Raw genomic sequence first — 11503 nt, 5'->3', positions numbered from 1 at the left:
GGGGGGGGGGGGGCAGCAGGTTAGGAAGTCAACAAAATGTGATGTCACATGTCAATGTCTAAAATATTAAAGCGCGAAATTTATATGTAAACAAAAATATTTCTAACTCGATCTATATTTAGAAGGTTTATGTCATTTAAGTCGTTTTTTTGTCAGTTATCTAAAATACATATTTGACTTTTTGTTGATCTCATTAAAGATTATCTATTTATAATGAAAACAAACAAACTGCTGTTTTAATTTAATTATTTCTAAATTTAAAATGAAAAAAAAAATAAATAACAAATCACTTGAGGGGGGGGTTCACAAATGTAACAAGGACGGGGGTTGAAAAATTATAAAATTTGTGTGACATAATTGATGGTTGGCTCCTAATAAGTACAATCAAAAAACTATTTCGAAAACTGTAGTTATTAGATAACTTTAAAGCTAAAGAAAGTATGGATTCCACTTTGTTACCTTGTTCCAATGTGTAAAAAATCAGAATCAAAGCAGGGTTGAAAATATTTTTTTGATATAAAAGGATTGATGCTGTTTTTACATCAATAAAAATTTTGGCAGTGATCTTTTACGCTAAAGGAATTATTTAGACAGCAGTGTAAAACTTTTTTTAAATTAAAACGGGTTCCAAAGGGAAATAGGGAACATGTAAAGAAGTTGCTTGTTTTTGAACCGAGAAAACTGTAATATAAAGATATAAAAAGTACTAAACTACGAAAAAATCATTTATTTAAAAAATATATGTTTTGAAAATAGGTATGTATTTTGCATTTAGTATTTAAAAAACGTATAAAAGAGAAAACTATTTTGTATTTTACATTTGAAACAGCAAATCAAAAAGTATGTATGTACATTTTTGCATTTTTTACGTTAATACTCTTAACAAACTATTTTGCACATTTCTAGGTATAGGTAATGTCGTAAATCATGATATACCATTTTTAAAGACAAGAACCTTAGGTGCAATTTTAATAACCCATTTTTAATATGAATTCAATTTTAGAAAAGCAAAAAGCCGTTATTCGTGACTTTTCGCATTTTTTTTTTGTTTGTTATAACTAAATATTCAGTTTCAAATTTTAGATTAGTTTCTTGCAAACATAGCACTTTTGCAATCTGGATGCAGATATTTTTTGATTTGAGAGTAATTAAATCTAACTCTCCTGCACTATACCTGTACAATACAATCCCGTACTTCATCACGATTTGCTTTTGGACATATTCAATTGTTTCTTTGCTGAAAGGTAAAACTCAGTAAAACTTACCTAAAACTTTTCGCATAAGTAGCTTCAGATTTTGAATTGAGTTTGGCAATTTCCATTGGGTCATCGTCAGAGTCTTCGTCACTTCCTACATGGATTACCGCATTACCATCTTTCGTAGGACTTGTGATACTTAATACTTTTTTAACTTGAAACCTGGTATTCTTTTTCACCGGGCTTAGCGGTTCCATTTCAACGCCTTCTTTCAGTTTATTGACGGCCAGTTTTTTTGTTTTCGGCATTTTTAGATGTTATTATTTGCATCTAAAGTGCAGAAAAGGATGATATTTTTGCCGTAAAATAAATGCTATGATATTAAAAAAATGCTCTTGATTATTTCATAATGTTATTTTGCATTTAAATGCATTTTTCAGAAAGACATTTTGAATTTTATTTAAAATGTTTCTCCAGGTGTATTTTCGGTTTGCAAAATGTAAAATACTTTCTTGCCGTTAAAAGTTTTAGTACACGTATTAACACCTATCATCATCATCATCATCATCATAAGGTAGTCAGTCCTAAGACTGGTTGGACATGTACCTCCACTCTTTCCTATCCTGAGCTAAACTTCGCATTTCCCTAAAACCAGAACAGCCCACATCCTNTCACTAAATTTATATTGTTTATTTTTTAATAATATATTTAGGCAAGTTGCCCAAGATCTATATTATTCAAAATTAATACATATTCAGGTACCTATTAACGGTAATTTTTTAATCATACGAGAAGTTTATTTCTTACGGAAATGTATAGATCTAACTCCTACATTGCTATTTTATGTTTCAACACATTTTATTGATTTTTGTCAACACTTAAACTAATGTAGTAACTAAAAAGATACTTACCAATAGAAAATTGTAATCACTGTTTTTACTGCTGCCTCCTTTCTTTTTCTTGAGAAACACGTGTTAATAATAAACAGAAAAAAGTGTCGATACCGACATGCTTCTTTATATTAATAAAAAGTTTTTAAAACTAAAATTTATAAATTTCACTTTCTATTAACACTAAATAAAGAAAAAATCAACAGAAAGGCACAAATACATATTTAAAAAATTACAAAACCGGCATTATTACAACACTCAAGTCAACGCCATTCAAAAATGCGTTTTTAGTAATCAAGAACGTAAAAATTAACAGCCGAGTTTGTTTCAGTTTACAGAATCGTTTACATTTGCGACTGATTTCAATTTTTGTTCGATAAATTACACAACATGTAAGATAATGTTATAATGAGTGATGTGTGTACGGTGTACCTATTTCGGTATATATTATTACAGAATACGCTTCTGCGTTCTGAGCACTACAGCTGACTTCGTTTTCCGTTTTATCCGATTTCTCCTTCGGTGTTCGGTCTGTCTTTGTGTTTGTCATGGTTTAAATACACGCATACATATTATTATATGCTAAGCTTAACTACCCCACTAACAATAAAAGCAGAAAAAAAAAGAATATTCCGCAGCTGCACTGGGTCTTCAGTATTGCGCTTCGACTTTGAATAGATACATACAGCTAATAAATGATTATAAATGAATTGAAGACTTTTTAACAAGTTTGAATTATTAAAGATTATACTTTCTGCAGGATTTCCTTTAATTGATTACCCAAAATAAAAAGTTTCCTTGTATTTCCAAGAATGTTTAATTGCGGAACTACGCCTTATGAATTGCATGTTTGTTATGTGGGTTGTAGAAATCAATGAAGCCATGAAGAAGAAAAGGTTAAATTAAATTTCCGTTATTTTTCCTACTAATTTTTTTCTCTTTCTCGTACAGTTGGATTGTTTTTAATTCAAGTAAAAATTGCGGCACATTATTTTTGAATCTCTGTTGAATCTTGAGTAAAAAGCTTTACATCTTGATTACATATAATAAAGGGAGTTATTGAGAAGTTCAGGTTTAGAATAATATTTTTTTCTAATTCAAAATAATCAAAAAATGAATTATCCTGTTGTTGTGTAATCCCCTTCAGCTACGCCATTGCTTTTAGTACTTTAACCGCCAACTTCAAGTCTATGTTGATACACGCTTAACGTCATTAACGTCACGGGCAATGTCGATTGAGAAATATATATTAAAAACAAAAATGGTGTCATATTTTAATCAATAGTGCGTTTGTCATTGTTTTGTTAGTGAATACTTCAATAAAATAGGGTATTCTTGCCTCCAAGAGATTTTGTGATTTTTTAAATAATCGCATCAATTTATAAGAGGTAAGCAAATATAACGGTAATGTTATAAAACTATTTCTTGTTTTGTAAGTATAGAGCTTTAAATGATCGCTCAGAATATTGATATCAATTTATTTGATCATGTCAAAGTATTTACGAAAACTGAAAGCTTCTGTAAAGTTAATGAATTCTGATAACCGTATGCATGATAATTTGTAAATATTGAGGTCTTGTCAGTGAACCATCCATAATGTGATTGTGTAGTGGCGGCAAATTCAAAAAGTTTTGTGTACTAATTGATTTCTTTTAAGGCAGGTTAGCTTTGTAAAGAGCAACGGTAAGTTACTTTATGTCTTCTCTATCAATTTTGCGATTATTCAGACATATTTGAATTTCTAAATATTACTCTCTCCTTTACAGAGAAACACACTGTTGGCTTCAACAGTGTTGTATCAACGTCCTTTGATTTTTTGAAGAAAAGTGTTAAATTAGTGTTGTGTATGTGTGAACCATGGAACCAGCAGCACCTGGTACTGAAGATGAAGTGAAACCTTATCAACAGTATAATAAGCAGGTAAACTTATATATTACATATTTTTAATTTATTATATGTATCTACCAACTTAAAACTGCTGGTAAAACTTTGTATTGCACTTATACCTATTTAAAAAAATGTTCTAGGTTTATTTGTTTTCATTTTTAAGGTAAGTATAGCTTATTGCTGGATTATTTCTATTAAAACAATTGCTGATATTTGTATGAGATTATTAAAAAGATGTTTAAGTCTTTGGTTGTGGTATTATATAGGTATTTAAAGTCATATATTAAAATTTCATTTATTACAATAAATATTTAATTCTCTCTTACAGTCTAAAGTAGACTTTAAATTGTTTTTATGCGTATAAGTGCATAAAATTGCACTAGGTAACAATTCCGGTAAAGGTGTAGTGGTAGTGTATGTGTACTACTGGTCTGTGTTGACAACTAACACAAAAACAGAAATATTTCTAATGTATCCAACCCATGTATTTACAAATAAAAGTTTGACTAAACTGATGAATATCTATTATTTTTTGTTAAGCTCAGCAGTATAAATTAAGTAATAAGGACATTGTACACATCAGTGTAATCAATTAATCAGTTTCTTTATATATTAAATGATTAATGTGGTATTTTTATGCAGGAAAATGAGAAGGAACGTCTGTTATCAATAAAAGCACGTTTGTCAACGGGAGAATATGGAAATGTATTCGAATTTAGCTATCAAAATGGGTGTGAGTCGTGGTACTGCAACTTGTGTAACTGCCCAGTCATGGGTAAAGTCTATCATCATGAAATTGGCAAGAGACATACCAGTAACATGCAAGATGCAGGGTTACAGTTACCTTCCAGTAAAGATAATGAAAGTGTTCAGGACTTTGTGCAGAATACTGTGCACGTTGCCCCTGGAGAACCAGTGCCACCTGGTTTCGAAGGAGAAGCACTGAAAGTTACTTTGATACAAGAACGCTTAGATAATTATAAAGTTGGTCCATTGATTGGTCTTGAATATTTGCTGGAAATACACGAATATGATCGCGAGAAAGAGCCTTCTTATCTGTGTATATTATGTGACAAACGTGGAGACCCCAGGACAGTTATTGCTCACTTGGCTAGTTACAATCATTTGAGCCAGGTAATTACATGACCCTATTGAAGTGACTTACTTAATTTCTCAATATTATTTTAGTATTTGCAACGACATTTCGTCAGTACCTACCGCATTCTCTCACCCTATATGATTAAACAGTTTAAACCCAACTGGCAAGCTGCCATGCAAAAAATTGCAGAAGCAATCGAATCTAAATATGGTCGCTTGAAACCTCATTATGTTGAGCGGGAGAGTTTTGAGGAGAAACGATATGAGTATCAACAGATGATTGCTCGTGGACCCCATTTCAGCGATAAGAATGGTTGTACGTTTGAAGAACTCCTTGACAAAAACGAACTGACGAAACCAATGGGTGAAGAGCCGATTAAAGTGATAAAACCGTCGGAGGATGTATCAAAACGCCCATATCGTAAATCTGGAACAGTTCCTGGATCAAATGAAAAGCGTAGCCCTTCGCCTCCTGTCGTTAATCGTCCCAAAAAGCCCATTAAAACATCCTCAGGTGAAAAATCCAAAGAGAGAAGGGCTTCCCTTTCTAGTGTTTCAAGCATATCCAGCAGTGATCTTAGCGATTTTGAACCATTCCCTAAAAAGGTAGACAAAAAAGAAACATCACCCCCAAGAAAATCGTCATTTAGATCCCGAAGTCGTAGTCCAGACCGCAGGTACGTACGTAGTCAATCCGTAAATGTCGCGTTTTTGGAATGGGCGATTAGGAAGACAGCAGTGTTTTCGTTAACGGCGAACTGAATTGTCAAATATGTTTAGTGTTAGGGTAGCTGATATTGGTTGTATTGTGAAGGAGGATATACCCTAATGACCAGTTGAAAACTGAGCATAGGGTTATTCTATTATATACAATCGTCAAAGGGCCACATCATCTTTTGAAAAATATGACGTAGTATGGGAAACCCCTAAAAATAACTTAAGTCATCTTTTCATATAAACAATAAAATAATATAAGCCTAATAAATGTAATTTAATGCTTTAGACTGGTGGTAGATTTTGTTCAGAAAATATTGAGGGTTCGGCTGGTTTAGGACTGTTTTCAGAAAAGCAGGAGATAGACGTGGTTGAAAAAAATATTCCTTATGTTCACCAAATTATGCATTTTCACTCGTGCATCTTAAAAAGAAAAAATACTGACAATAAATGTGAAATTTTTATATTCGGTGAGCGTTTTGTACCTGTGTAACTGTAGCAAAAGATTCTAAGTTTGTATCACGTCAATATCTGAGTTTTAGACCGTAAATTCTAGTGGATGTCTACGAAACCATCTGTATATTTTAGGTGTAACTATATCTTCTGCGTTATATTTTGGAAAGAAAAACAGTGTTGCTTCTATAGTTGTCCAGCGTTAATTGATAATGACAAATTTTTCAGGTTGGCTGTGACATATGCCATCATTTTGCTTATTTGATTGTTTCCAGATACAGAAAACGACGCTCAGTTACACCTCCAAAGAATAAGAGAGGTAGCTACGAGTATAGGCCTCCGTGGAAACGTTCTGACTATTCTCGTCCTCGATCTGAATTTCCCTCTGAAAATCGTGATAAGAATAAGCAAGAAAAACTAGAACAATACAAAAAGTTATCTGCAGCTATTGAAAATGATATGGAAAATGTGAAAAAGCAGCATGAAAAAAATCCGGAAAAACATCCCCAATATAACGAAGAATGGAAAAAGTTCTGGAATAAAAGGTTTGGTATATGATTTATTTAACATTCATATATATAATAATAATAACAATATTAGGTATAAGGAATTGCAAGCTGAAGGTAAAGACGCAGTAAATTATGATTTTAAACCAGAGTGGATCCAATTTTGGAATAAACGTATGATCGAACTTCACAATGCAGAAGTGAAAAGTAAAAAAGACGCTTTAAGGAAGAGGTATTAATTAGTTCCTTGTTTTTCGTAACTTAATTACCAATTATTTTATATTTTTGCAGGCTTGGGCTTCCTGAAGAACCAGCACCTGTTTGCTTTAAGATAACGGGAAAAAAGAAGATTGGAGGAGTAGATGCAGGAAAACCATCGAAACCTGCTCCTTTGGCTTCTGCTCCCGATCAGGACCCTGATGTGATCATTATAGACGATAAAGATGAAGATACTCTCAGTTCAAAACGGTCTCATAGTCCATGGGAAGTCGACTCTCGTAAGTTGAGGGGTTCTCGCGACAGAGAAAAATCCGAAGATAGGCGTAGGTCGAGGGAAAGAAACAGGTCAAGAGAAAGAAATAGGTCAAGGGAAAGAAATAGATCTAGAGAAAGGGACAGATCAAGAGGAAGGGACCGATCTCTAGATCGCCTAAGATCTAGAGATAGGTCTAGGGATAGATCGTTAGAACGTGACAGACGTCCCAGAGCAAGAAGTAGGGATAAACGATCGCGAGACAAAAGTTCAGAACGTGATAGGAGTCGCGAGAGGGAGAAGAGTTACGAAAGGGGAAAGGATTATCGTTCCTGGGAACGATTTAGCCCCGATAGGGATAAGAGATTCGTTCGAGAGCGATCATTTGAGCGTGACATGTTTTACCGTGATTCCTACAAAAAGTCATATCTTCCGAGTTATCTTAAACCACCGCGAGTTATGCGCGACGTAACCCGACATCCTGTATTATCTCCGCCACCGACTGCTGAACCAAAGGTTGATCCCGAAATCGAAAATATCGAGGTTAATCTTGTCAGTGTTCTTCGGTTATTAACCGCTTTGGAAGAGAAATTGGGCTCACTAGGCCCCAAAGTGATTGACCTTTTGGCGAAAGCGCTGGCAATGGAAAAGAACGAAGCGAATAGTTCCGAAACGCTCCTGGATAATGAGGTTACTTGTGTGCTATTTGAAACGGTCAAAGAAAAGCTTAAAGGACAATTGCTTGCTGGATTAGTGGATCATAATCAAGAAAAAGCTTTTAAGAATGCTATCAAGAAAACAGCTGAATTAATCTATATAGCGGAAGAACGAAGACGTAACAGTAACAAAATGAAACCAAAAACAGAACCAGTTACTGTGCCTGGCATTGGAACTGTTGATAAGGCCGCTATTGCGAAACAAATTGCCACTGCATTAGTTATGCAAGGAAAAACTGATGTAACTCAACAAGAACTGGAGCAACTTATTAACGCAGTGGTAAGTATTTAATTTAAATTAATATTCGGTAACATACAGGGTACACTTTTTGTTAACTAGGTTGGTATGGCAGAAGCTTCTAAAAATTCTAACAAACCTATTAATACAGCTTCCTTTCTACAACAACTTACAACTTCTCAGAAGACCACCACAACTCCAGAACCTGTAAGTTTATTTTCGGAGGGTAAATCAAAAGACTTTCCATCCAAAGAAACTGGTATGTCTGGTTCTAATATGGATGGTCTGTCAGATTCAGATTTACAAACACTTCTACAAAACTTTAAGGATCTCTCCACTGAAGAACAACACGGTCTTATATCTTATTTAAAGAAACTTGAAGCTAAAGAGCCCGAGCGAGTGGAACGACTACGTAAATTTGTAAAATTGGAATCGAGCGAAGGAGAAACCACAGAAAATGAGAAACCGTCAGAAAAAGTGAAAGATAATAAAGGGGATGGAGGTAAACCTTCAAGTCCGTTTGCTAAAAGATTAGGCGGTGGCAATCCTATGTTAGAAGAGAATGATTACGAAGAAAAGGATGAAGAAAATGAAAAGGATAACAAAAATAATGACGATTCAAAGAAGGAAGTAAAGATAAATTTAGATTCAGAAGACGAAGAATATTCATACGAAGATGTATTCAAAGCTGCTACTAAGAACGTTACGGAAAAAGAAAAACAAGAAGAAAAAACAGAACAAAACTTGACTGATGCGAAAGCTTTGATTGCGAATCTGATGGGCCAGTTGGGAGCCAAAAATAGTGCCCCGAGAGAATCGCAATTTACTTCAACTCCTTCCACCATGCCAATATCAGCAAATTTGACACACACACTGAACAATTTACCTATTAGTATGGCAAACTTGGCTAGTATAGTGAGCAATGTGAACAGAAATTCTGCAAGTACCTATTCTAATTCCAGTTTAACTGAAAATTTACCAATTTCAGCGAAATCTACGCCAGGAAATCCAATTACGAGCATTTCAAGTACAGGTCCTACTTGTACCACAAATTTCAATCCTTTAGGCATTGGTTATGTTTATCCTAATAATCCCGTTTATTCTAATGCTTCAAGAATTAGATCTGATATGGATGGAAATCCTATGAATATGCCACAAGGTGGTCCTATGGGCCGTAACCAAATAAACCCTACTTTCGGAGGTGCTCCAACAGGTAATTATAATGTACGTCCTATTCAAAGATTAGATTCAATGGGTCAAAAAGGATATGCTTATGAATCGGGCGGTGGTCCCAATATGGGACCCAACGGACCAAACATGCCCCAAAGCGGTCCGGGAGGACCACCGGGAATATCCAGACCATCCAGTGAATATGATACGGTTCAGTATTCAGTTAAGGCAAATCCTTATGTAAACCAGTTTCAAAGGACAGGTAATTTTTCGGGTCCTCATGGTCCTGTATCGTATCCAGTGTATGATCAAAATAGAATGGGAAACCCTGGAACTTACGCCATGCAAAATAGAAACCAATATGGAAGACCGTCTAATTTTGGAGGGCGATGGTGATGTTAAAAATATAATACAGAACTTGCCGAGTTAAAAAATTGTAAAATATTTCGTTCTTTCTTTCTTGAAAGGTATTATACTTGTGTATCATCACTGGACTATATTTATGTTTTGCCTGTAATCATTTTTGTATGTGTATAATTAATAATAATCTTGAATACTCGAGTGTCTTTGCATACCCAAGAAGTTATTTAAATAAGAAAAAAAAAACGAAAATAATACAACAAAAAATAAATTCAATACTTCAAATACAAATAGATATATCGGGGATAGTATCACGAGACATGTCTTTCAAAAGTAAATGTTAAGATAATAAAATAAAGTTAATATTGTCGATATTTTTGGTTAAATATTTTATGTATATGTAACATACAATTTCGATATTTGCTGCTTAAAAAAACTCAGTTACAGTAAGTTATAAAAACATTTTATATAATAAAAAAAAGCAAGAAAATGTTAGAAAATAAATTAACAATGCAAATGAAAATAGACAGTTCAGGATGAGCAAATTTAATTTTTTTTCGGTAATTGAAACAAAGGAAACAGATAATTTCGTGTGTTTTTTGGAAAATATGAAATGATGGCGGCTGCATAAAGCCACCATGTTTGTGTTTTCTTAGGTTATGAAAGACTTTTTATTTTTAAAATTCATTTTTATCTTTCAAATTATGAAAAATTATCAAAAAGATGACAGACACATATCACTTAAAAATTTGAATGGCGTCTTTATCAGTGTTGAGGTGCAAAGTGTATAAGTTTTCGATATAAAAAAATCACGTGTAGTACGCAAACACAAACCCATATTAAATGTAATCTTTACATTTATATTTAGCTTCACTCTTCACATACGTAGTACCCATAAGTAAAGAAAATAACTTTTGGTCTAAAAGTTGATACAGTATACGTGTTTTGCTATAAAAATGAAGTTTATACAAAAATAGTTTCTACTACTATAACAAAAATTAAAAATAATTATCCGTGGAATGTATGCAGTTTACAACACTGAACTACTTTGTTTAAAAACGACAATAAAAATTCTTCTAAAGAAGACCGCTGCTAAGAGAAGATAGGCGCTGCTGTCAAGTTAGGCACATAACGACCAATATATCTGTTAAAGGTGCTGTTTAATGTTAAGCTTAATTTGTTACCGTTTCTGATAAACGTCACTATTCAAACGTCGGAAGCTGTTTCATCTTTGCATTTGTAATATTTATAAAGAACTTATCTCTTGTTCACAAGCGTACCGACGCGGATGTACTTGATTTAGTGAGATTTATTAATTAAATTTTTATATATTAAATACCGTATGCCCGACAGCGTTTGTTAAATAAAGTTGAATAAATATCGTAAAAATGGGTTCGTTACGCTTAATTCTGTATTAATTTTTCGGTAGCTCTTTTACATTTGAAAATTTTGTTTGAGAAAGATAAGGTGATGTATGCCCTTTAAAAAGCGTCCGGTGATGTTCTTATGAAATTTTATTATAAGAATATACGTATCTACCGATGCGACGCTACAAATATGTAGCAGACATTATTTGTGAATTAAGTAACAGTGAGATGTAATAAAAGGCGCGTTGTTGCATACTAATCTTTTTATAAATAATAAAAAACAGAGCTATCTTTTCAACGACTCGTTAAATTGATGACCTCGTGAGCCAACAAAGATTTACCAAAGCCCTTACATAGAATCATATGCTGAAAACTATGTACCATCTACACATTGTCACATGTGTGTAGGCAACTCAACATACATAGTGGCAAAGAA

General features: G+C 33.5%; 1 protein-coding gene across 4 annotated transcripts in view; it reads left to right on the top strand.

Moving 5' to 3' along the window:
- The first annotated feature begins 3283 nt into the window (after nucleotides 1–3283).
- Nucleotides 3284–11503, top strand: part of LOC108744130 (uncharacterized protein CG7065) — a 13716-nt gene continuing 5496 nt past the window's right edge. The window contains exons 1-8 of one of the 4 annotated variants that reach the window (XM_025973787.1): nucleotides 3287–3474; nucleotides 3853–4006; nucleotides 4616–5107; nucleotides 5162–5748; nucleotides 6514–6783; nucleotides 6839–6976; nucleotides 7036–8212; nucleotides 8273–9689. In XM_025973787.1, the coding sequence (XP_025829572.1) occupies nucleotides 3944–4006; nucleotides 4616–5107; nucleotides 5162–5748; nucleotides 6514–6783; nucleotides 6839–6976; nucleotides 7036–8212; nucleotides 8273–9689 (4144 nt within the window). In that variant the 5' untranslated portion in view covers nucleotides 3287–3474; nucleotides 3853–3943. Of the gene's footprint in view, nucleotides 3475–3501; nucleotides 3770–3852; nucleotides 4007–4615; nucleotides 5108–5161; nucleotides 5749–6513; nucleotides 6784–6838; nucleotides 6977–7035; nucleotides 8213–8272; nucleotides 9900–11503 lie in introns of those variants that run through there. The other 3 variants (XM_018479740.2, XM_018479741.2, XM_018479742.2) reach the window with 3 other exon arrangements.

Source organism: Agrilus planipennis, unplaced genomic scaffold, assembly GCF_000699045.2.
Source record: "Agrilus planipennis isolate EAB-ADULT unplaced genomic scaffold, Apla_2.0 scaffold18, whole genome shotgun sequence".
Classification (NCBI taxonomy): domain Eukaryota; kingdom Metazoa; phylum Arthropoda; class Insecta; order Coleoptera; family Buprestidae; genus Agrilus; species Agrilus planipennis.
The sequence above is the reverse complement of the archived record's forward strand: the minus strand, read 5'-3'. Positions and strand labels throughout refer to the sequence as shown.